Source organism: Ranitomeya variabilis, chromosome 1 (genome assembly GCF_051348905.1).
Source record: "Ranitomeya variabilis isolate aRanVar5 chromosome 1, aRanVar5.hap1, whole genome shotgun sequence".
NCBI classification, from domain to species: domain Eukaryota; kingdom Metazoa; phylum Chordata; class Amphibia; order Anura; family Dendrobatidae; genus Ranitomeya; species Ranitomeya variabilis.
This window is the reverse complement of record NC_135232.1, coordinates 653,517,600-653,544,824: the sequence shown is the minus strand read 5'-3', so window position 1 is coordinate 653,544,824 and position 27,225 is coordinate 653,517,600. Positions and strand designations below refer to the sequence as shown.

General features: G+C 44.0%; 1 protein-coding gene across 3 annotated transcripts in view; it reads left to right on the top strand.

The window, feature by feature from the left end:
* Positions 1–27,225, top strand: part of TTC6 (tetratricopeptide repeat domain 6) — a 255,994-nt gene that overhangs the window by 40,116 nt on the left and 188,653 nt on the right. For all 3 annotated transcript variants that reach the window (XM_077262594.1, XM_077262599.1, XM_077262589.1), the window contains exons 2-4: positions 9,324–10,415; positions 17,323–17,424; positions 26,172–26,360. In XM_077262594.1, the coding sequence (XP_077118709.1) occupies positions 9,339–10,415; positions 17,323–17,424; positions 26,172–26,360 (1,368 nt within the window). In that variant the 5' untranslated portion in view covers positions 9,324–9,338. The remainder of the gene's footprint in view (positions 1–9,323; positions 10,416–17,322; positions 17,425–26,171; positions 26,361–27,225) is intronic.

Sequence of the window (27,225 nt, the reverse complement as noted above, 5' to 3'; positions counted from 1 at the left end):
CATATATGAGAACTAGCTCTTGGAAGATGGAAACTATACTGACCATGAACTAAACCTGCCGCACAACTAGAAGTAGCCGGGTAGCATGCCTACGTTTTTTAACCCTAGATGCCCAGCGCCAGCCGGAGAACTACCTAGTCCTAGCAGAGGAAAAGACAGTCCTGGCTCACCTCTAGAGAAATTTTCCCAAAAGGCAGACAGAGGCCCCCACATATATTGGCGGTGATTATAGATGAAATGACAAACGTAGTATGAAAATAGGTTTAGCAAAATCGAGGTCCGCTTTCTAGATAGCAGGAAGACAGAAAGGACACTTTCATGGTCAGCAGAAAACCCTATCAAAACACCATCCAGAAATTCCTTTAAGACTCTAGCATTAACTCATAACACCAGAGTGGCAATTTCCGATCACTAGAGCTTTCCAGACACAGTAACGAAACAGCAGCTGTGAACAGGAACAAAATGCAAAAACACACAAGGACAAAAGTCCAACTTAGCTGGGAGTTGTCTAGTAGCAGGAACAAGCACAGAAGGCTTCTGATTACATTGTTGACCGGCAAGAAACTGACAGAGGAGCAAGGTTATATAGCGACTCTCACATCCTGATAGGAGCAGGTGAACAGAGGGGATGATGCACACAAGTTCAATTCCACAAGTGGCCACCGGGGGAGCCCAGAATCCAATTTCACAACAGCCTTCTTTATTCAAAAGCCCTTTTACCTTGTACAAATCTCCCACTTTACCAACCCCAGACCATCACATTACCTCCACCATGCTTGACAGATGGCATCAGGCACTCTTCCAGCATCTTTTCAGTTCTGCGTCTCACAATTGTTCTTCTATGTGATCCAAACACCTCAAACTTGGATTCGTCTGTCCATAACACTTTTTTCCAATCTTCCTCTGTCCAATGTCTGTGTTCTTTTGCCCATATTTTTCTTTTCCTTTTATTAGCCAGTCTCAGATATGGCTTTTTCTTTGCCACTCTGCCCTGAAGGCCAGAATCCCAGTGTTGCCTCTTCACTGTAGACATTGATACTGGCGTTTTGCATGTACTATTTAATGAAACTGCCAGTTGAGGACATGTGAGGCGTCGATTTCTCAAACTACATTCTCTAATGTACCGTATATACTCGAGTATAAGCCGACCCGAGTATAAGCCGACCCCCCTAATTTTGCCACAAAAAACTGGGAAAACTTATTGACTCGAGTATAAGCCTAGGGTGGAAAATGCAGCAGCTACCGGTGAATTTGAAAAATAAGAATAGATGCTCCATACCATTCACTATGGCCAAATAGCTGTGCCATATAGTGCTCTGCACCGTTCATTATTGCCCCATAGCTGTACCATAGAAAGCTGTGCCATATAGTGCTCTGCACCGTTCATTATTGCCCCATAGCTGTGCCATATAGTGCTCTGCACCGTTCATTATTGCCCCATAGCTGTGCCATATAGTGCTCTGCACCGTTCATAATTGCCCCATAGCTGTGCCATATAGTGCTCTGCACCTTTCATTATTGCCCCATAGCTGTGCCATATAGTGCTCTGCACCGTTCATTATTGTCCCATAGCTGTGCCATATAGTGCTCTGCACCGTTCATTATTGCCCCATAGCTGTGCCATATAGTGCTCTGCACCGTTCATAATTGCCCCATAGCTGTGCCATATAGTGCTCTGCACCGTTCATAATTGCCCCATAGCTGTACCATAGAAAGCTGTGCCATATAGTGCTCTGCACCGTTCATTATTGCCCCATAGCTGTGCCATATAGTGCTCTGCACCGTTCATTATTGCCCCATAGCTGTACCATAGAAAGCTGTGCCATATAGTGCTCTGCACCATTCATTATTGCCCCATAGCTGTACCATAGAAAGCTGTGCCATATAGTGCTCTGCACCGTTCATTATTGCCCCGTAGCTGTACCATAGAAAGTTGTGCCATATAGTGCTCTGCACCGTTCATTATTGCCCCATAGCTGTACCATAGAAAGCTGTGCCATATAGTGCTCTGCACCGTTCATTATTGCCCCATAGCTGTACCATAGAAAGCTGTGCCATATAGTGCTCTGCACCGTTCATTATTGCCCCATAGCTGTGCCATATAGTGCTCTGCACCGTTCATTATTGCCCCATAGCTGTGCCATATAGTGCTCTACACCGTTCATTATTGCCCTATAGCTGTGCCATATAGTGCTCTGCACCGTTCATTATTGCCCCATAGCTGTGCCATATAGTGCTCTGCACCGTTCATTATTGCCCCATAGCTGTGCCATATAGTGCTCTACACCGTTCATTATTGCCCCATAGCTGTACCATATAGTGCTCTGCACCGTTCATTATTGCCCCATAGCTGTGCCATATAGTGCTCTGCACCGTTCATTATTGCCCCATAGCTGTGCCATATAGTGCTCTGCACCGTTCATTATTGCCCCATAGCTGTGCCATATAGTGCTCTACACCGTTCATTATTGCCCCATAGATGTACCATAGAAAGCTGTGCCATTGCTGCTGCTGCAATAAAAAAAAATGACATACTCACCTCTCTTGCTTGCAGCTCCTCAGCGTCCCGTCCCGGCGTCTCTCCGCACTGACTGATCTGCACAGTGAGTGCGGAGAGACGCCGGGAAGATGGAGCGGCGCCCGGCGTGTGGAACGCGGACAGGTGAATATGTAATACTTACCTGCTCCCGGCGTCCCGCTCCTTCCCCCGGACAGCTGGTCTTCGGTGCCGCAGCCTCTTCCTCTATCAGCGGTCACCGTTACCGCTCATTAGAGAAATGAATATGCGGCTCCACCCCTATTTCTCTAATGAGCGGTCCCACGTGACCGCTGAACAGGGGAAGAGCTGCGGCACCCGGAGACCGTGGGACTGCAGGGACAGAGCCAGGAGCCCCGGAAGCAGGTAAGTATGCCTCAGCGCCCTCTCCCCCTCACCCGCCGACCGTGACTCGAGTATAAGCCGAGAAGGGCGCTTTCAGTCCAAAAATTTGGGCTGAAAATCTCGGCTTATACTCGAGTATATACGGTACTTGTCTTGTTGCTCAGTTGTGCAGCAGGGCCTCCCACTTCTCTTCCTACTCTGGTTAGAGCCTGTTTGTGCTCTCCTCTGAAGGGAGTAGTACACACCGTTGTAGGAAATCTTCAGTTTCTTGGCAATTTCTTGCATGGAATAGTCTTCATTTCTAAGAACAAGAATAGACTGTCGAGTTTCACATGAAAGTTCTTTTTTTTTTCTCGCCATTTTGAGAGTTTAATGGAACCAACAAGTGTAATGCCCCAGATTCTCAACTAGCTCAATGGAAGGTCAGGTTTATAGGTTCTCTAATCAGCCAACCTGTTTTCAGCTGTGCTAACATACTTGCACAAGGGTTTTCAAGGGTATTCTAACCATCCATTCGCCTTCTTACACAGTTAGCAAACACAAAGTACCATAAGAACACTGGAGTGATGGTTGTTGGAAATGGGTCTCTATACACCTATGAAGATATTGCATTACAAACCAGACGTTTGCAGCTAGAATAGTCATTTACCACATTAACAATGCATAGAGTGTATTTCTGAATCATGTAATGTTAGCTTCATTGGAAAAAACTGTGATTTTCTTTCAAAAATAAGGAAATTTCTAAGTGACCCTAAACTTTTGAATGGTAGTGTAACTTGCGTTTATTTATGAAAAAAAATTGAAATTTGGCTAAAATGTAGCAAATTTTGCAATTTTCAAACTATATATTTTTGTGCCCTTAAATCAAGAAGTCGTGTAACACAAAATAGTTAATAAATAACATTTCCCACATGTGCACTTTACATCTGCACAATTTTGGAAACATAATTTTTTTTGTTAGGAAGTTATAAGGGTTAAAATTTGACCAGCGATTTCTCATTTTTCCAACAAAATTGACAAAAGCATTTTTTTAGGGACCACCTCACATTTGAAGTGAGTTTGGGGGGTCAATATGACAAAAAATACCCAAAAGTGACACTATTCTAAAAACTACACCCCTCAAGGTGCTCAAAACCACATTCAAGAAGTTTATTAACCCTTCAGGTGTTTCACGAGAACTAAAGCAATGTGGAGGGAAAAAAATGAACATTTTACTTTTTCACAAAAATTTAATTTAGAACCAAACTTTTTTATTTTCACAAGGGTATCAGGATAAAATGGACCACAAAATTTGTTGTGCAATTTTTCCTGAGTATGCCGATACCCCGTATGTGGGGGAAAGCAACTGTTTGGGTGCAAGGCAGAGCTCAGAAGGGAGGGAGCACCGTTTGACTTTTTGAGCGCAAAATTGGCTGGAATCAATGGCGGGCGCCATGTCGCCTTTGTAGACCCCCAGATGTACCTAAACAGTGGAAACCCCCCAATTCTAACTCCAAAGCTAACCCAGCCCTAGCCCCAACCCTAACCACAACACAACCCTAACACCAACCCTAGCCATAACCCCAATACCACTCTAACCCCAACACACAACCATAACGCCACCCATAACCCTAACACAGCCCTAACCCTAACAGCACCTTAACCCAACACCACAACCGTAACCCCAACCATAACCTCAACACAACCCTAGCCCCAACTCTAACCCTAGCCTCAAACCAAAACCCCAGCCCCAACTCTAACCCTATCTCTAACCCTAACCCCAACCCTAACCCTAACTGCAAAGAATGGAAACAAAATACATTTTTTTTATTTTATTATTTTTACTTAACTAAGGGGGTGATAAGGGGGGGTTTAAATTATAATGTTTTTTTTATTTTGATCACTGTGTTAGGGTCTATCAATCAAATTGGATCAAAATGAACCAATAGGAAAAATCTCCTATTGTTGCCGGTTACCGACCAGCAGATTTCGACGGGTGTACTGCGCATGCGCCCGCCATTTTCTTCCAGGAAGAAGATGCGGAGGGCCTTGGGATGGAGCCAGATGGTCCAGGGATGTGAAAGGTACCGGGGGGGGGCATGGGGGACCCTATTTCTCTCTCCTCTGTTATGCTAGATCATATCAGAGGAGAGAGAAATGAATGGGAAATTCAACTTTTTTTTGCGATCGCCGTTATCGGTAAATAACGGCGATCACAAGTCTGGGTACAGTAAAAGCCAACCTGAATAATGTTCTCCGGGGTCTCAGCTACCCCCCGGTAGCCGAGCCCCCGGAGATTTTCTGACGTTGGGGGGAAGCTATACCCTTTTTTCTCAGTGCCGTTAAAAAGCGTCGCTGAGAAATAAGTACTAGTGATGAGTGAGTGTGCTCGTTACTTGAGATTTCCTGAGCATGCACGAGTGTTCTCGGAGTATTTGGGCATGTGTCACCGTAGCTGATTTGCGGCTGATAGACAGCCTGAACACATGCAGGGATTGCCTGTTAGGGAATCCCCACATGTATTCAGGCTGTCTCGCAGCCGCAAATCATGCATCTGCGTCGACACAAACTAAATCTCCGAGCACTCCCAAATACTCGGAGAACACCCGAGCATGCTCGGGAAATCTCGAGTTACAATCATACTCCCCCATCACTAATAAGTATCCTTAAAAAGCGTATCGGTGGTCGTTAAGGGGTTAATGCTGTTACTGGACAAAGAAACATTGCATGCAATATTTAGTATATGTTCACTCTTGATTTTTTCTTTCTGCAGCAATATCCTGCTCTCTTGGGAGTAAAAACACAGCACTCAAATCACAGGCTTTGTTTCTTTTTTTGCATTAAAATCACGTGTCATTTGTCTACAGTACATGTTTAATAAAGTTTGTTTTTTTCACCAAAATCGCAGCTAAACCTGTTTTGTGTATTTTTTATAGTGTTTTTGCACTCATTGCTTTCTGTGAAGATAAAACTGTCACAACTTTGTTGCTGGGTGTCCTGGGACCAAGGGCTCCATCCCGGTCCCTAACGCTAGGGGGCGCCCTAGCTTGCTCTGTTCCCCGGATTACTTCTTATGGTGAAGACGCTGGGACCACGTACCTTGCCTTAGCTCCTGAATTAGCCCTCAGTCTGTATCCTTCCCCCACCCAGGGAAGAGGAGAGTAGTAGTGTACCGTAATACACCAACCAGATTAACAAGGTAATACGAACAGGGATATCGGAAAATACCAAACATACAAATATACTCACACAAATAACAGAGGTATGGGGTTAAACCAAAGTAGGAGAAGAAAGGGAATTATCACACACTCAAAACCTAGCAACAGTCACAGATAAATCCACCAAACGCTTACTCTAATAACCACCAACAACAACTTCCAACCATGCAGCATAACCCACTCTGACAATGAGTGCTAGCCAGGACCCAGAGTAAATAGGAGATGGGAGTGTCTAGCAGTGCACAGCTGAGCTTTAACTCTCCAGGAGCTCTCAACTGAGCAGATTAACCCCTGCACTGCTATAAGAAACTTGCACTGTTTAATATGAAGGTGAAGTGCTTCTAACCAGTGCAGGAGTAGGAAAAATCAGACGCTGTGGTCTTCTGGCTCCTCCCTGTTGCAGTAAACCCGTGACAAAACCGCTGCAAAAATGCTGATAGCATTGACACGCCGTTCTCAAATTTTGGGCTCATACTCACTTGCGTGAAATACGGCCGAGTCTCGCATGGTAACAGAGCGGAGCGTGCAGCTCCATGTATTGCTGTGCGGCCGCACTCTCTGCTCCCAAGTGCCGGCGGCAGAGCCGGGTTTTTAACATGCGAGGCTCGGCTGTATTTCTCGCAAGTGAGTATGAGCCATCAGTCAGGAAAAAAAAACTAAGTGTGTGCATGAGATTTCTGAAATCTCATAGCTTTTGCTGGCACTGTAAAATACAGCTTCTTTTTTTACAGCAAAAACCACTGCAAAAATGCTGCGTGTGATCATAACCTTATATGTATTCCAGTTAGATGAATCTCATGTGTGAATGCCTCAAAAATTGCTGGTGTCATGACAAGTAAGGGTAAGTTCACACAGGGCGTTTTTGCAGCTTTTTTTCTGCAACAAAACCTGATCATCTTGGCAGGAAAGAAGCTGCGTCAAAAACGGAGGTTTAGGTGTGGTTTTGGTGCATTTTTTGTTGCGTATTTGGTGCTTTTTTTGGTGCGTTTTTTTGCTGCGTTTTTATTTTTCTCTTTGTCCATGCTAATGTCCTTGGATTTCTGCAGCAAAAACGCAGCAAATAATGATACCTGCGTTTCTGCTGCGTTTTTTCAACACCCATTTAAGTCAATGGCTGAAAAAACGCAGCAAAAACGCTCTATGTCCAAAAAACGCAGCAAATCACAAAATACTGATCAAACAAAAAAACAATGTGTGTGCATGAGATTTCTGAAATCTCATAGGCTTTGCTGGTACTGTAAAAAGCAGCTGAAAATTAGCATAAAAAAACACAGCAAAAACGCCCTGTGTGAACTTACCCTAAATGTCTGTATAGTGCAGAGAAAACGTGGATTTTTTAAAAATGTGCACAAAACTGAAGCAAAATGCGACATGTCATTAAATCTTTTCAGTGTCTGCCCCTACTTTACTACCTGAAGAAGTTATTTGCTCCAAAAGCTGCCTTTCATGATTCGCCCTATATTTAAACGGAACATGTCATGTAATATAACACTATTAGCCTGCATATCTGGGGTTAGTCTGCAGGTTAATAGTATTCTGACACTGTGCGGCTGCCGCACTGAGAACCCCAATGCTGGGAGAAAATGATCTTTCTTCTCCCCGGCAGCGTTCCAGTCATAGGGGTGTTTCCGGCGCGGTTTCAGTCATCTCTCTGTGTATGTAACTGCTCCCCCAGCACTGACTGGATGACGGCTCTAATGCTGATCCTGCTGCCAGTCGGTGACGGGGACACAGTTACAGCCACCACTCTATACACTATGAATGGAAGCCGAACGCAGCCAGGGGGATAAAGTTAATTTCCTCTTAGCATCAGGGCTCTCAGTTCTAGCACTGCCCGGTGTCAAAACGCTATTAACCCGCAGATGATACCCTGCAGATATGAGGCTTGTTGTTTAACATAAAATATTGTGACCTAATGTGGCATCTTGAGCTAAAAACTGAGCCAAATATTTTGTGCAACTTCTATAAATTAGCTTACTTTGTGGTAAGCTAATTTATGGAAGGTGCAATCTTAGACTAGACAATCTAATGATGCATCAGATTTATCAAAAAGCATGAATCACTGTGATAAAACAAGCTCATTTTAAGACTGCCTAGTCGAAGTTTGCAGTGTCTAAAGATTAGGCTGCCGTCACACTAGCAGTATTTGGTCAGTATTTTCCATCAGTATTTGTAGCCAAAACCAGGAGTGGGTGATAAATGCAGAAGTGGTGCATATGTTTCTATTATACTTTCCCTCTAATTGTTCCACTCCTGGTTTTGGCTACCAGTACTGATGTAAAATATTGACCAAATACTGCTAGTGTGACGGCAGCCTTAGGCAGTGTTGAGAAATCTGTCCCAACAGGCGGTCAGAGGTCACTGATTGTCTGCAGCGCTCAAGTGATATAACAATGTCACCCAAGCATTGGGAGACCCACTGAAACGGTGCTAGTTCAGGAGTTTAGGGTAGAATATATCCAACATTTTTCGCCAGACTGAGGCACCATGCAAGGTGACTGAGGTGCCTCTGGCTCTGTAGTGTGTGCATGAGGCCATTATTGTAATTATTGGTTTAGTAATCAGTATTAGGGCTCATGCACACAACTTTTTAAGGTTATGTGGCCACAATCCGGAAGTAGCAGCGCTTTGGAAGACATCCGAGTGCAGTATGAATTTCATGGACTGTCAGAATGGAAAAAGTAGAGAAACCTTTATTTTTCTGATCAGAATAATTGGATAATTTTTCTTGTAGAGAAAATGGTTGTGTGTTACCCGAGCCTTAGTGTTTTACTTTTACCCACCCTATAACATAGTATATCATTGTGCCAGGTATTGAGTTTTTTTAAGAGGAAACTATCCTTTTCTGCGCTTGAAAGTCACATTTCTTGGGGCATTGTGCAGAGAAGAAATCCAGATACACAGCAATGCTCTTTATCCTCGATAAATCATATTTCAAAAGCCCACCCACATAAGGGATAAGGCAGGTAGAATAATTCACAAACAGTGAAATAAGATTGACCTGCTAAATTGAGAAATCTGTGACTGGAATTAATGTGTGATGAATAGGATTATCCCATCAGGGCAAGTTTCTAGGAGATGATCAGCAGTAACTGCAAGGAAAATTAGATTTAACAGTGCATTAAATTGCGTATTTAGGAAGCATCGACCACTAGATTATTTCCAAATACCGAGTCATGCTTCTGAAAATGAAAAGCAGTGCTGGTGGAAAAAAAAGCTAATGCTCTTGTTAATTTATTATACAGGCAACCACAGAAGAGATGTCAGACAGAAGGGGCCATTTGCATTTTAGACTCAATTATGCAGAGGAGCTGAGAATCAAGAAAGAGCTGGAAAGATTGCTTAAGCCCCCTCATAGGGCTATCAGACATGATATGGTGGAACTCAGGCCCAAAAGCACCTCACCCCTATCTCTGACGCAGGACCCTTCTATCCCCCAGTCAAATCAATTTAATTCTTCATCACGTCCAAGATCTGGGGTTAGAAGCAAGTCATCTTCAGCTGTCTGTCAATCTGCACCAACTTCAGCTGTATCAAAAAGGGAGACTGTTTCTAAAACTGCACAGATACAGCTCGACTATAATAAAATCTGTATGATCTCGAAAGATGCTATTTGTACAACTGGAGAAACTGCCCAAGAACCAAAAGACCAGACACAGCATGTACGTAAAGACGTCCTGGGGAGTGAACACGATGTGCCAAGGCCTGCTATTGCATCTTTCATTGGGACTACCAAACCTATTATGGTGTTCACCCGACCAGAACCACCATCAAAGCCTAGATCTTACATGCCCCAGGAGTCCTTCAAGCTCCATATAGCTAAGAAGCCTTCAGTAAAAGAGAAGAAGGTGACAAAAAAACAAAAAGTGAAGCCAGCATCTTCCTGCAAGTTGAAGAAAGTTGTTGTAAGGTCATCTGAAGACAGTGATGACGATGGCACCTCTTCAAGTTCTGATTCACAGGATAGCAGTAACTCAGAGAAACTAATACAAACTAGTAAAAAGAAAAAGCGTTTAAAGAAATGCCAGACCTTGGCTACATCAGGGCAAGTTCAAGGTGGTAGTAATGACCCCACAAGGTCTCCATCTCCTATAGCAGATGAGTTACCCCACGTGGCGGAACCATCCTCTACTGACTCAAACGTTGATCGGAACAACACAAAAGGGATAAAAGACAATGGAAATATATGTGTGTTGCCACCAAGTAACACTACAGCAAGGTCGGTAGATGAAATAATAGCCTCACTGCGGTCGCCTCAGACGTATACAGCGTCAGACCTGATGATAAAACAGTTAATGGAGAGTGTGTTAGGACTGGACTATAACGTATTTTGTGCGGTAAGTCTTTCCTTTTTAGATCTTCTTGCACCTTTGCAGTTCATGTGCTTTCTATGAGTATTTTTGGAATCACACACTCATTAAAGGGTTATCTGGGACTTTGGTCATTTTTTTACGATGGGGCTAAGAACTTATCAGAACGTAATTACTAACTACCTACCTGTTTTGCCCTGCAATGATCTCTCCCTGCTCAGACTGCTTCTGCTCTCAAGTCTTCTGCTTCTGGGGACATCACATTGACAGAGCAGCTCCTTCTGCTCTGCTCTGTCAATAGGGCGTTACTTCCGACGTCATGATGAGTGACAACCGTCTTTCTTCTGCTTAACTGTGGAGAGCCGTCTATCAATCAGCATGACGTTGGCAGTAACATTTCATCGACAAGGCAGACGGAAAGAGAAAGAGATGTTTTGTTGGCATAATGCCAGAAGGAACCAGAGAATCACTGCCTGATTCTGGAGACATTGTCCCAGGGCAGAAGAGGCAGATAGTTAGTGACTAACATCTGGTACGTTCTTAGCCCCGTCATAAAAAATAAAGCCCCGGGTGACCCCTTTTAAACCCATAACTTGTAATGCAATAAAACCACAACAAAAAAAATGCAGGTACTAAAAACTTAAAAAAAAAAAAATGAAGAAAAAAGGTCATAACAAATGCTTGTAAAACATAGTTTTGTGGGTTTAGGAACTTTACGGTTAATTTAAACTGGTCGATTTTGGCATGGTAATGAGCACGGATAGACAATCCGCAAGGTGATTGACACTCACTGCCATGTTTAAACAGGTCGACAAATAACTGATTAGAAGAGAACGATCGTTAAAATGATCCAATGTCCATCTGTCCCCATACAACAACGTTTTATCAGCAGTATAACCCCTGATTATACTGAGGGATGTGCTGACGTTAACCCCTTCCCGACCCATGACGCCTATGTGGCGTCATGGAATGATCGCATCCCTGCAGATCGGGTGAAAGGGTTAATTCCTATTTTACCCGATCTGCAGGGAGAGGGGGAGTTGTACTTCAGCCTAGGGGGGGTGGCTTTGCCCCCACGTGGCTACGATCGCTCTGATTGGCTGTTGAAAGTGCAACAGCCAATCAGAGCAATTTGCAATATTTCACCTATGAAAATGGTGAAATATTGCAATCCAGCCATGGCCGATGCTGCAATAGCATCTGCCATGGCTGGAAATCATGTTCTGGCAACCCCCCACCGCCCCCGATCTCCTCCCCAGTCCTCCGTTCTGTCCGGTACCCCCCTCCGTCCCCCTGTTCGCTCCCCCGTGCTCCTGTCCGCTCCCCCCCCCTGTGCTCCGATCCACCCCCCCACCATCCCCTCATACTTACCGATCCTCCCGAAGTCGGTCCGTCTTCTCCCTGGGCGCCGCCATCTTCCAAGATGGCGGGCGCATGCTCAGTGCGCCCAAAGAATCTGCCGGCTGGCAGATTCGTTACAAGTACATTTTGATCGCTGTGGTAGGTTCTACCACAGCGATCAAAATAAAAAAATAATAAATAAACCCCCCCCTTTATCACCCCCATAGGTAGGGACAATAATAAAATAAAGAAAATATTTTTTTTTCTTTTTCCACTAGGGTTAGGGTTAGAACTAAGGGTAGGGTTAGGGTTACGGGTAGGGTTAGGGGTAGGGTTATGGCATGTGCACACAGAGCGGATCCGCAGCGGATCGGCCGCGGATCCGCAGCGGATCGGCAGCGGATCGGCAGCGGATCGGCCGCGGATCCGCAGCGGATCGGCCGCGGATCCGCAGCGGATCGGCAGCGGATCGGCCGCGGATCGGCAGCGGATCGGCCGCGGATCGGCCGCGGATCGGCAGCGGATCGGCCGCGGATCGGCCGCGGATCCGCAGCGGATCGGCAGCGGATCGGCCGCGGATCGGCAGCGGATCGGCCGCGGATCGGCCGCGGATCCGCAGCGGATTGGCAGCGGATTGGCCGCGGATCCGCAGCGGATTGGCCGCTGCGAATTCGAAGCAGTTTTCCATCAGGTTTACAGTACCATGTACACCTAAGGAAAACCAAATCCGCTGTGCCCATGGTGCGGAAAATTCCGTGCAGAAACGCTGCATTGTATTTTCCGCAGCATGTCAATTCTTTGTGCGGATTCCGCAGCGTTTTACACCTGTTCCTCAATAGGAATCCGCAGGTGAAATCCGCATAAAAAAACACTGGAAATCTGCTGTAAATCCGCAGGCAAAACGCAGTGCCTTTTACCTGCAGATTTTTCAAAAATCGTGCGGAAAAATCTCACACGAATCCGCAACGTGGGCACATAGCCTTAGGGTTAGGGTTGGAATTAGAGTTAGGGTTGGAATTAGGGCTAGGGTTTGAAATAGGGTTAAGATTAGGCTTGTGGTTAGGGTTACGGATAGGGTTAGGGGTGTGTTGGGGTTACAGTTGTGGTTAGGGTTGGGATTAGGGTTACGGTTGGGATTAGGGTTAGGATTAGGGTTGGAATTAGGGTTACGGTTGTGTTGCGGTTAGGGTTGTGGTTAGGGGTGTGTTGGGGTTAGGGTTATGATTAGGGTTATGGCTACAGTTGGGATTAGGATTAGGGGTGTGTTGGGGTTAGTGTTGAAGTTAGAATTGAGGGGTTTCCACTGTTTAGGCACATCAGGGGTCTCCAAACGCAACATGGTGCCACCATTGATTCCAGCCAATCTTGCGTTCAAAAAGTCAAATGGTGCTCCCGCCCTTCCAAGCCCCGACGTGCGCCCAAACAGTGGTTTACCCCCACATTTGGGGTACCAGCGTACTCAGGACAAACTGGGCAACAACTGTTGGGGTCCAATTTCTCCTGTTACCCTTGCAAAAATAAAAAATTACTTGCTAAAACATAATTTTTGAGGAAAGAACAATTATTTTTTATTTTCACGGCTCTTCGTTATAAACTTCTGTGAAGCACTTGGGGGTTGAAAGTGCTCACCACACATCTAGATAAGTTCCTTCGGGGGTCTAGTTTCCAAAATGGGGTCACTTGTGGGGTGTTTCTACTGTTTAGGCACATCAGGGGCTCTGCAAATGCAATGTGACGCCCGCAGACCATTCCATCAAAGTCTGCATTTCAAATGTCACTACTTCCCTTCCGAGCCCTGACGTGTGCCCAAACAGTGGTTTACCCCCACATATGGGGTATCAGCGTACTCACAACAAACTGGGCAACACATATTGGGGTCCAAATTCTCCTGTTACCCTTGTGAAAATAAAAAATTGCTTGCTAAAACATCTTTTTTGAGGAAAGAAAAATTATTTTTTATTTTCACGGCTCTGCGTTGTAAACTTCTGTGAAGCACTTGGGGGTTGAACGTGCTCACCACACATCTAGATAAGTTCCTTGGGGGGTCTAGTTTCCAAAATGGGGTCACTTGTGGGGGGTTTCTACTGTTTAGGCATATCAGGAGCTCTGCAAACGTAACATGATGCCCGCAGACCATTCCATCAAAGTCTGCGTTCCAAAACGTCACTACTTCCCTTCCGAGCCCCGGCATGTGCCCAAACAGTGGTTTACCCCCACACATGGGGTATCAGCGTACTCAGGAGAAACTGGACAACAACTTTTGGGGTCCAATTTCTCCTGTTACTCTTGCAAAAATAAAAAAATTCTGGGCTAAAAAAATATTTTTGAGGAAAGGAAACACATTTATTATTTTCACGGCTCTGCGTTATAAACTTCTGTGAAGCACTTGGGGGTTCAAAGTGCTCACCACACATCTAGATAAGTTCCCTTGGGGGTCTAGTTTCCAAAATGGAGTCACTTGTGGGGAGTTCCTACTGTTTAGGCACATCAGGGACTCTGCAAACGCAACCTGATGCCCGCAGAGCATTCCATCAAAGTCTGCATTTCAAAACGTCACTACTTCCCTTCCGAACCCCGACGTGTGCCAAAACAGTGGTTTACCCCCACATATGGGGTATCAGCGTACTCAGGAGAAACTGGACAACAACTTTTGGGGTCCAATTTCTCCTGTTACCCTTGCAAAAATAAAAAAATTCTGGGCTAAAAAAATATTTTTGAGGAAAGGAAACACATTTTTTATTTTCACGGCTCTGCGTTATTAGCTTCTGTGAAGCACTTGGGGGTTCAAAGTGCTCACTACACATCTAGATAAGTTCCCTTGGGGGTCTAGTTTCCAAAATGGAGTCAATTGTGGGGAGTTCCTACTGTTTAGGCACATCAGGGGCTCTGCAAACGCAACCTGACGCCCGCAGAGCATTCCATCAAAGTCTGCATTTCAAAACGTCACTACTTCCCTTCCGAACCCCGACATGTGCCAAAACAGTGGTTTACCCCCACATATGGGGTATCAGCGTACTCAGGAGAAACTGGACAACAACTTTTGGGGTCCAATTTCTCCTGTTACCCTTGGGAAAATAAAAAATTGTGGGCTAAAAAATCATTTTTCAGAAAAGAAAAATTATTTTTTATTTTCATGGCTCTGCGTTATAAACTTCTGTGAAGCACTTGGGGGTTCAAAGTGCTCACCACACATCTAGATTAGTTCCTTGGGAGGTCTAGTTTCCAAAATGGGGTCACTTGTGCGGGAGCTCCAATGTTTAGGCACACAGGGGCTCTCCAAACGCGACATGGTGTCCGCTAATGATTGGAGCTAATTTTCCATTCAAAAAGCCAAATGGCGTGCCTTCCCTTCCGAGCCCTGCCGTGCGCCCAAACAGTGGTTTACCCCCACATATGGGGTAGCATCGTACTCAGGACAAACTGGACAACAACATTTGGGGTCCAATTTCTCCTATTACCCTTGGGAAAATAAAAAATTCTGGGCTAAAAATCATTTTTGAGGAAAGAAAAATTATTTTTTTATTTTCACGGCTCTGCGTTATAAACTTCTGTGAAGCACCTGGGGGTTATAAGTGCTCACTATGCATCTAGATAAGTTCCTTGGGGGGTCTCGTTTCCATAATGGGGTCACTTGTAGGGGAGCTCCAATGTTTAGGCACACAGGGGCTCTCCAAACGCGACATGGTGTCCGCTAACGATTGGAGCTAATTTTCCATTCAAAAAGTCAAATGGCACGCCTCCCCTTCCGAGCCTTGCCGTGCACCCAAACAGTGGTTTACCCCCACATATGAGGTATCGGCATACTCAGGAGAAATTGCCCAACAAATTTTAGGATCCATTTTATCCTGTTGCCCATGTGAAAATGAAAGAATTGAGGCTAAAAGAAATTTTGTGTGAAAAAAAAGTACTTTTTCATTTTTGCGGATCAATTTGTGAAGCACCTGGGGGTTTAAAGTGCTCACTATGCCTCTAGATGAGTTCCTTGGGGGGTCTAGTTTCCAAAATGGGGTCACTTGTGGAGGAGCTCCAATGTTTAGGCACACAGGGGCTTTCCAAACGCGACATGGTGTCCGCTAACGATGGAGATAATTTTCCATTCAAAAAGTCAAATGGCGCTCCTTCCCTTCTGAGCCTTACCATGTGCCCAAACAGTGGTTTACCCCCACATGTGAGGTATTGGTGTACTCAGGAGAAATTGCCCAACAAAATTTAGGATCCATTTTATCCTGTTGCCCATGTGAAAATGAAAAAATTGAGGCTAAAATAATTTTTTTGTGAAAAAAAAGTACTTTTTCATTTTTACGGATCAATTTGTGAAGCACCTGGGGGTTTAAAGTGCTCACTATGCTTCTAGATAAGTTCCTTGGGGGGTCTAGTTTCCAAAATGTGGTCACTTGTGGGGGAGCTCCAATGTTTAGGCACACGGGGGCTCTCCAAACGCGACATGGTGTCCGCTAAAGATTGGAGCCAATTTTTCATTCAAAAAGTCAAATGGCGCTCCTTCCCTTCCGAGCCCTGCCGTGCGCCCAAACAGTGGTTTACCCCCACATATGAGGTATCAGCGTACTCAGGACAAATTGGAAAACAACGTTCCTGGTCCAGTTTCTCCTTTTACCCTTGGGAAAATAAAAAAATTGTTGCTAAAAGATCATTTTTGTGACTAAAAAGTTAAATGTTCATTTTTTACTTCCATGTTGCTTCTGCTGCTGTGAAACACCTGAAGGGTTAATAAACTTCTTGAATGTGGTTTTGAGCACCTTGAGGGGTGCAGTTTTTTGAATGGTGTCACTTTTGGGTATTTTCAGCCATATAGAACCCTCAAACTGACTTCAAATGTGAGGTGGTCCCTAAAAAAAATGGTTTTGTAAATTTTGTTGTAAAAATGAGAAATCACTGGTCAAATTTTAACCCTTATAACTTCCTAGCAAAAAAAAAATTTGTTTCCAAAATTGTGCTGATGTAAAGTAGACATGTGGGAAATGTTATTTATTAACTATTTTGTGTCACATAACTCTCTGGTTTAACAGAATAAAAATTCAAAATGTGAAAATTGCGAAATTTTCAAAATTTTTGCCAAATTTCCGTTTTTTTCACAAATAAACTCAGAAATTATCGACCTAAATTTACCACTAACATGAAGCCCAATATGTCACGAAAAAACAATCTCAGAATCGCTAGGATCCGTTGAAGCTTTCCTGAGTTATTACCTCATAAAGGGACACTGGTCAGAATTGCAAAAAACGGCAAGGTCATGAAGGGGTTAACAAAGGTTTTTTTTTATGCCGGTGTAAACAATCATCTCACGTGACGAACAGGTGTATTGCTTGTTTGTCGGGTGATCACCAGAATGTTTTAACGGGTAGATAATCGGGAAGATTGGTCAAGAATCAGTGCATGAGAATTTGCAATCTAAATGCACCTTCATGGTGGTTTCTGGAATTAGAATAAGGGATGTTTCTTGTTTTTGTTTCCCGAAAAACAAATGTGCCCTTCAGAGAGTGTTTTGCAAGCGCATTGTGGGACTCTACCTTCACAGTGTGTTGAGGAAACCGCAAGGGCCACGGACAGTGTAATCAGTAACTTATTGTTTCAGGAAACTACAGAAGAAAAAACTGATGTTCAAGAGGAAGAAACACAGCAGCCACAGCTGGAAAGTACAGAAACGTCATTTGTGGAAGTTCAGCGTCCAGAGCAGGTAAGTTATGTCAGCCATAAAAAAAACTGCTTTTAGTAAATAGAAATCTTTATCATCCTTTTAGACAAGCTGATTGACATACGCTATGGGATCTGTTTTAGCGGTCATTGTCACATAGCTTCCCAAAACAGATTTAACCATAAAAGCAGTGTAGTGATTTCACTCTCTCTGGCAGCAGTTGATGTATACGCACAGACACAAAGTGTTTTCATCACACAAGAAGGTTTATTAAAACTCCATAACACTTCCAATATAAGAAAATAAACAGTTTTTCTCCAGCACAAAAGGTATATCAGAAAAGGGAACGCAATTTGTTCCAAAGGCACATGTGTCAGTGCTGCATCTCCCCAGCTAACTACAGCCCATACACTCATAATCTCTGGTAGAGACTCACCAGCAGTATAGGCCTTTTCACCTTCTGGGGTGACTCAGCTGCCTTTTAAATGAACTGCAAAGCCTGGATTGGAGCCAAGTGAATGACCAGTCCCACCCAGCTTTCTGGTTGTTCCTAAAACCCGTACCTAAAAATCTGGGTCCAACTACTTTGCTGGAGCCTTCTCTCCGGGATTCAAATCACATATTCCAGCCACCTCTGTGACACATACCTCCCATCAAGGACCTGTCCAACTGCATCATTATAGCAGCCAAAAACAGAAAAAATTAAGGTAAATCGTGGCTGGTGATGTTCTAATGTTTAGAAGGAAAACCTCATTAGGTATAATTGAGAAATAACGATATAACACTCACAATGTACTTGATATTATCCTTAAAGAGAAACTATCATGAGGAATTGATCTGTCATCTAAATCAGATTTTTGTGTTAGATGTTTTTATTTTATTAATTTATGGTAATTTTGTTTCCAAATAAAGTCCAAAGATAATCAGGTCTTGAGAATCAATACCAGTGAAAAAGAAAAAACACAGACTTGGTATGCGCTACCAGGAAGATAGGATCCAATGGTACGTATAAAACCCTTTTTATTCAGACTACGCATTTTGGAGCAGATCTGGCCCCTTCCTCAGTTAATAATAACAGGATATTGGTCATTATCTTTTATAGTGGTCATTAATGATGTCATAAGTTGATTTCACAAAAAGAAGTACATATATACAAAAAAAAAACAAACAAAACAAATGCACAGTATATTTTATCTATATCATAAAACCCTTTATATATCCATATTATTATATGGGTAAGCTAAAAATTCCTCTCACATATTATTTATATCAAATATAAAAAAAATCTGCTTGACATCTAATCAAAAATGATTAGTGAAGTTAAACTCTGCGATCGACATATATTTAATTGCTGATTGTGAAATGCATGTGTTAGGGAAAGGAGGAGAGATTCTTGTTCTAATTCTACTAAACGAGTGTATTCACATAGGCCAAGCACTTGGGTGAATTTAAATTCAGGTTATGTGATATATCTATTACAATGCAAATGCAATTTACAATATGTTGGTAGGCCCATACAACAAACACGTAAGAGAATGAACAAACATAGGCATAATATTTGTATTGGGATAACTAACCATGGTCTATCAAGACATTATTTTTTAACTGAACACCAGAAAGATCCTAGTGGTTTGGAATTAGTTATTATTATTATTATTATTAACAGATACCTGAAAACGCCCCCAATCATTATAAAAAACTCATTAACAGAGAAACCTATTGAATCTTCAAATTATCCAAAATAACACCTGATAGCCTAAATGAGTGTATTGAAAATACAGACTAACGAAGAGTTAACCAAGTGACTGTTTTCACCGAGGATTAGCTTTGGCCATTCACCCAAGTGATTGGCCTATGTGAATACACTTGTTTAGTAGGATTAGGACATGAATCTCTCTTCCTTTCCCTAATAAATATATTTCACAATCCGCAATTAAATATAGGTTGATCGCAGAGTTTAACTTCACTAATCATTTTTGATTGGATGTCAAATATTTTTATTTCATTATATTTTATGTAAATAATACAGTGGGGGAAATAAGTATTTGATCCCTTGCTGATTGTGTAAGTTTTCCCACTGACAAATACATGAACAGTCTATAATTTTAAGGGTAGGTTAATTTTAACATTGAGAGATAGAATAACAAAAATGAAATCCAGAAAATCACATTGTATAAATTATATAAATTTATTGCAAAATGCAAATAAATGTATATAATTTATACAATGTGATTTTCTGGATTTTATTTTTGATATTCTATCTCTCAATGTTAAAATTAACCTACCCTTAAAATTATAGAATGATGATGTCTTTGGCAGTGGACAAACTTACAAAATCAGCAAGGGATCAAATACTTATTTCCCCCACTGTATGTGATAGGAATTTTTAGTTCACCCATATAATATTATGGATATATAAAGGGTTTTATGATATAGATAAAATATACTGCTCATTTTTTATGCTGTATGTATGTATTTTGTATTGTGAAATCAACTTATCACATCATCAATGACCACTATACAAGATCATGACCAATATCCTATTATTATGAACCTGAGGAAGGGGCCAGATTGTCTCTAAAACACGTGACATTATCACCATCCAGAACTTTTTTCCGGTGAATTGATGACTCAAGCACAGGCTTTTGCTCAGCTGATCCGGACCCTCACAGATGAGGTTAAAGAGCTGCGGTGTCAGGTGGTGCAGCAGCTTCAGCAGGTCTCGGGGTTCTGGGTCTCAGCTCATGTCCAGGCTCAAGCGGAACCCAAGATTTCTCTCCCTGACAGGCTGTCTGGAGGGAGAGATACATTTTTGATTTTTAAGTAGGCTTGTAAGCTATATTTTATGCTCTGTCCTCATTCTTCATAGAATGAGGAACAGCGTGTGGGAATTATAGTCTCCCTTCTCAAGGGTGATCCCCAATCCTAGGCCTTCTCCCTGCCGACCGATTCCCCATCTTTGCGGTCGGTGGACGAGTTTTTTGCGGCATTGGCGCTTGTGTATGAGGATCCTGATGGCGTCTCCCTGGCTGAGTCTAGACTCCGTAAAATCAAGCAGGGGGGCCGGCCGGCTGAGGAGTACTGCTCAGAGTTTAGGAGATGGGCCACTGACACCCAGAGGAACGGCCCTGCTCTTACGAGTCATTTCTGTCAGGATCTGTCAGCTAGGCTACAGGATACTCTGGTGCAGTATGCAACTCCTGGGTCATTGGATGCCGCCATGGCTCTTGCTATCCAGGTGGATAGATGCCTCAGGGAGAGACATACACCGAATCTGCCCCCTGTTGTTCTTTCTAGGGGGAGGACACATTGGTGCAGATGGACGAACCTATACAGGTGGGAGGAGTCTCTTCTCAAACAGGGTTACCTGCGGATCGCTGTGGTATGGGGGCATGTTTCTACTGACTGTGGTCTTACGGGTCATTACATTAATGTCTGCCCATCTCGTGCCAAAGTTGGTACTTCATCTCCAAAGCCGCATCCCCCTAGTCACATGGAGGGAGGCGACCAGGGTGTGTATATTTCCTCCATCTTTTTGTCTCAGTGTACCGTTGCTGCTGAAGTGCTGGTTGGCGGGGTTACTGAGACTATACCGGTGCTTGTGGATAGGGGAGCTGGAGTCAATTTGGTGGATTCTCGCTTTGTTCAGACCCATGGTCTGATGGGTAGGACGCTGGCGAAACCCATCAGTGCTCAGGTAATTGACTCTGTCCCTCTCAGCCAGGGGAGGGTGACCCAAGTTGTAGATAATATTAACCTGCATATAGGGACTCTCATGAGGAGTCCCTGTCGTGCTACGTATTGGAGGGTATGCCAACTCCCATCGTCTTAGGCCTTCCTTGGCTGAAGAGACACAACCTGGTCATAAATTGGCGGTCCAGGGAAGTAGTCAGCTGGGACCAGTCGTGTAAGGATGGCTGCCTGGGAGCTTCAGTCTCAAACGTCCTTCTCCAACCTACCCCTTCTTCTCCGGTGGGGCAGTTGAGGTGCTGCCAGAGAGTAGAGGTAAGACTCAACCCTCATCACAAGTAAGCCCTGAGTCACTGAGTTTTCGTAGGAGGAGAGGTCAGGGGAAAGTGGTGGTTCCCTCTGTATGTAGTAAAGGTATGAGTTTGGTGACACAGGGGGTCGCCTCTGTTGTCGGTTCCTCAAAGAGTTCACCTTCCTTTGGCAAATGCATGTGTGGAAATAAACGTGCAGTTCCGGACCTGTGTATGAATGAGTACGTGTGGGTGTCCAACAAAAATATGAGGTGGAAGCATGCTTCTGGGACCTGGAGTTCTAGGATGATCGGGCCATATCGGGTGTCGGCCATTCTCAGCCCGGGGTCTTTCCAGCTGGAGTTTCCCCCGTAATACACGTTCACAACGTATTCCACAGGTCAGCGCTCTGGAGATTTGTTGTGCCTCTGGAGCCTACGTTATTGCCATCTCCATTGGGCTGCTTTTGCCTTAAACCTGAGGATCAGGTGACTGCGGAGGTGAATCTTTGTGGATCCGAGGCATCCTCACCATACGTTGTTTCCAGTGAGGTCCAGAGGCCCCTCATTGAAAGGGGGGTACTGTCACGATCCATTTTTGGATTTGTTGCAGCTCTGGTTCCACTATGTAGCTTTTTTCCTTTCAGGCCAGAATGTCAGTTTCCCTTGCTGGCAATCTGTTGCAACTGCAGAGTTGCTAGGTCAGCTGATATGGGTGGTGACCACTCCTACCATCCTTTAAATGGTCACCTAATGCATCAGCTGACTCTTGGTGACAGAGTTTCTCTGGAGACCAGCCGATGTGTGAGGAGCGTGTATCAGCTGTTGGAGGTCCTGGTTTCGTATCCTCTGCTGAGCGGAGTTTGCAGCACCAGCTTAGAAGCTAAGTGTTGTGTTTATACCTTGTCTGTCTCATGTTTGTCACCACCCCCTGTGCTGTGTGTTGTACCATCTGCAGTGGTGAGGCTAGCGCCGTTGCTGGGCAGTGCGTGGTGACAGCGAGGGACGAGGTTCGTGACGGCAGCGGGGGGAAGGACCCGCTTAGGGCGTTAGGGGAGTGCAGGGACAGGCTCAGCTTGGAGCTCAGGGGGTGTCCCGTCCATCAGTTCCTATCTGTAGGGCTTTCCTCTCGCCATTTCCATCCTGTTGTGTGTGTGTCGTGCCGTCCGCTTTACGACACCCTTGTTGGGTCATTACATTCCATGACACACGTAGTCTGAATAAAAAGGTTTTTACTCTTACCATTGGATCCTAATCTTCCTGGCAGCGCACACCAAGTCTGTGTTTTTCCTTTTTCACTGCCATTTCCAAGCCCCGAGTCTCCTTCGGACGTAGCTGCAGCCGAGAGCGAGAGATCCTTCCACTGATTGTCAGTGTGGTGCCTGTCTTGCACAACATGACAACGTAAGAGTAACAACTCACAAGACTTTGTTTCTCACCTATGGTAGATTGCACTAGGAGCACTTTTTTCTTTTTTGTCCTTCACATGAGAATCAATACCGGCACTCAGCAAAAGACACTACCCCGTCCATATGAGAGGTACTGAGCAATAAAAAGTAGATAGTTTAAAGGATAATTGAAAAAGATGTAACAGGAGATGAATTCTGGCTCACCAGTATGTAAAAATTCAGCAAACTTTATTCCAAAAGCATTTAAATACAGTGAAGAGGCATGTGGGGTACTGGGAATACATGCAGAATTTTAATGCTTTTGCAATAAAGTTTGCTGAAGTTTTACTTTTTGTTGAGTGCCCCAATTCATCATTTATTCAATTTTTTCACATTCCAGTCTATCAAAAATAAAAAATAGAAATCTTGCAATTTTGACATGGACCACTACACTAGTTTTTTTTTAGATTTGAACTTCCTGTTGTGTCAGGAAACAACACAGGTGCATAGTCCAACATTAATTGTTGTATTTAAGTGTTTAAAGAGCCTGTGCAAGAGTCATTGTGATGGAAGGGGGAGCAGTATCAGCTGTGATATCACTTATTGTGATTTGTGAATCCCATATTGTCTTCTGACAAGTGATTAGTCATTGTAATCCTGCAGAAAATTTTTCCTGAAAGGACAGGAAATAAGAGTATATATTAATAGAGAACAAGATCAGCACATCCAGGCTAGTGTGAACAGGCACCAACCAAAAAAACATATACCGTATATACTCGAGTATAAGCCTACCCGAGTATAAGCCGACCCCCCTAATTTTGCCACAAAAAACTAGGAAAACTTATTGACTCGAGTATAAGCCTAGGGTGGAAAATGCAGCAGCTACCGGTAAATGTCAAAAATAAAAATAGATACCAATAAAAGTAAAATTAATTGAGACATCAGTAGGTTAAGTGGTTTTGAATATCCATACTGAATCAGGAGCCCCATATAATGCTCCATACAGTTCATGATGGGAACCATAAGATGCTCCATACAAAATACGCCCCATATAATGCTCCATATTAAAATATGCCCCATATAATGCTGCACAAAGGTTAATAATGGCCCCATAAGATGCTCCATAGAAACATTTGCCACATACAATGCCGCATAAAGGTTGATGGCCCAATAAGATGCTCCACACATTATGGCCCCATAAGATGCTCCATACATTATGGCCCCATGAGATGCTCCATACATTATAGCCCCATAAGATGCTCAAAACATTATTCCCCATAAGATTCTCCACACATTATGGCCCCATACATTGTGGCTCCATACATTGTGGCCCCATACATTGTGGCCCCATACATTGTGGCCCCATACATTGTGGCTCCATACATTGTGGCTCTATACATTGTGGCCCCATACATTGTGGCTCCATACATTGTGGCTCCATACATTGTGGCCCCATACATTGTGGCCCCATACATTGTGGCTCTATACATTGTGGCCCCATACATTGTGGCTCCATACATTGTGACCCCATACATTGTGGCCCCATACATTGTGGCCCCATACATTGTGGCCCCATACATTGTGGCCCCATACATTGTGGCTCCATACATTGTGGCTCCATTCATTGTGGCCCCATACATTGTGGCCCCATACATTGTGGCCCCATACATTGTGGCTCCATACATTGTGGCTCCATACATTGTGGCCCCATAAGATGCTCCACACATTTGCCACATTTGCTGTTGCTGCGATTAAAATTAAAAAAATCACATACTCACCTCTCTTCGCTCAGGCCCCCGGCACTTGCGATAGTCACCTTCCACGTTCCACCGCTGCGCGCTGCTCTGTCTTCCATCTTCTGCACTGACTGTTCAGGCAGAGGGCGGCGCGCACCCTAATCGCGTCATCGCGCCCTCTGACCTGAACAGTCACAGCCAGAGGACGGAAGACAGAGCGGCCCGCAGCGCTGGAACGAGGAAGGTGACTATCGCGCAATGCTCAACTCCCCCAATATACTCACCTGCTCCCGGCGCGGTCCCTGGCAGCGTCTCACTGTCAGATGGTCTCCGGGAGACGGCGGCATCTTCCTGTGTTCAGCGGTCACGTACCGCTCATTACAGTAATGAATATGCGTGCATATTCATTACTTTAATGAGCGGTACCACGTGACCGCTGAACACAGGAAGAGCTGCCCAGAGACCATCGGACATGCAGGGACCGCACCAGGAGCAGGTGAGTATGTGACAGCCGCTGCTCCCCCTCACCCGCCGACCCCACGCCGACACTGACTCGAGTATAAGCCGAGAGGGTGACTTTCAGCCCCAAAAAGTGGGCTGAAAATCTCGGCTTATACTCGAGTATATACGGTAAGTTGAAAAACGATAAAGGTTGCACTATTATTTACCAATGTTCACACTAGCTTGGATGTGCTGGTCTTGTTCTCTCTTTGTATTAAGCCTTTTTGGACATGTGCACTCCCAATAGCCACAGGTGATTATAAGTACGAGTTAGCTGGTCCACTCCTGACCCATAATTTGTAGGCTTTGACGTGGTAATTGGGCTCGCATACATTGGCTAATTTATGAGTGAAGTACCTTCCTTTTTTCATAGCAATTTTTGCAGATAAATATTTCATGTGTATATTATATAGCGCTTTTTTCCTATTTTCTATGGCAGTAATGCATTTTCAAAATCCTAGATTAATCATTCTTGGTAAATAATGGTGCAACCTTTATCGTTTTTTAAAAATATATATTGCCATTTTTTTTTAAATACATGTAATACAAAAACCCGATTTAAACAATAGGTAATTTTCTGATTACAGCTTCCCTTTAAAGGAGATTTGTCTCTTTTGTCTGCCTTGATAAATAGTCGTATTTCACCTAACATAACAATTTTGAGCATATTTTCCTTGAGCTCTGTGTAAAGATTTTTATTTCAGATGCATTACAGATTGAAAAATATGACTGCACTTTGTTTTTATCCATGTTCTTACAATTTACAAAAGTTAATTTCTACCTTATTAGGCTACGTTCACATTTGCGTTGTGCGGCGCAGCGTCGGCGACGCAACGCACAACGCATGCAAAACGCAGCTTTTTGTGACGCATGCGTCCAATTTTGGCATGATTTTCGGCGCCAAAAAAAGGCAACATGCAGCGTCCTGTGCGCCCTGACGCTTGCGCCAAAAATGACGCATGCGTCACAAAACGCAAGACAACGCATGTCCATGCGCCCCTATGTTAAATATAGGGGCGCATGACGCATGCGCCGCTATGCGTCGCCGAAACTGCGCCCGACGCAACGCAAATGTGAACGTAGCCTAAACTTGACAACATGCAGTAATGCATATTTAATATGTTCCACTGTCAGTTACGCCTTACTCGTGATGTCACTTGATGTCATTTTCTGTATTATGTTCAGTCTGAGCTCCAGGTTCCTGAGGCAGATGTCACACTGACTGATGACTACCTTTCGACTCCCTCTATGGGTAGAGATGAGGAACAAACAAGTCATCAAGGACTCATATCAGCTAGGGAGGAATCCAGAAGATCATTGAAGGTGGAAGAAATGAGAGATGAAGCCAATGAAATCCTTAAAGCATCTGCTCAGGTACAGGACCACATAGCTTCTCGCTCACACGCATTATATCTAAAGACTACAGTTGACATATTAGATCACTGTGGGGGCAGTCCAGGAATCCCCCTAGTAGTTGATGTTTGGGCGGGTGGAAGAAGGATTAGTTAAATTGGATTTCAATATGCTGGTCAGGAGTAAAGCTGCTGCCAGAGAAGTCTGACTGAGGATTTTTCATGTAAACCCTTGAAAGTAAAGGTGCAAAAGTAATTTGCATGGCACTGCCTACTACTTATGTAACTTTATTTTTCAGTACTTGCAGTAAAGTGATGTCATGTAGATACTTTCAGTTTTCAGAAGGTACATTGGAAATCTTTTTGATTCTCTTAGAGGGAATTTGTGTTTTTGCTATATAATCTGAAGACAGCAGGAGATAGAGGCTGAAACATAGAATTCAAGGTTGGGTCACTTGTCAAAGTGCGTGCTGTTGTTTACTACTTGTGAAGGATTTATCACTAAAGGTACCTTCACATTAAGCGACGCTGCAGCGATAGCGACAACGATGCCGATCGCTGCAGCGTCGCTGTTTGATCGCTGGAGAGCTGTCACACAGACCGCTCTCCAGCGACCAACGATGCCGAGGTCCCCGGGTAACCAGGGTAAACATGGTTACCAGCGTAAAATGTAAAAAAAACAAACAGTACATACTTACATTCGCATCCCCCGGCGTCCGCTTCCTGCACTGACTGAGCGCCGGCCCTAACAGCAGAGCGGTGACGTCACCGCTGTGCTGTACTTTCACTTTCACTTTACGGCGCTCAGTCAGTGTGGGAAGCGGACGCCGGGGGACGCGAAGGTGAGTATGTACTGTTTGTTTTTTTTACATTTTACACTGGTAACC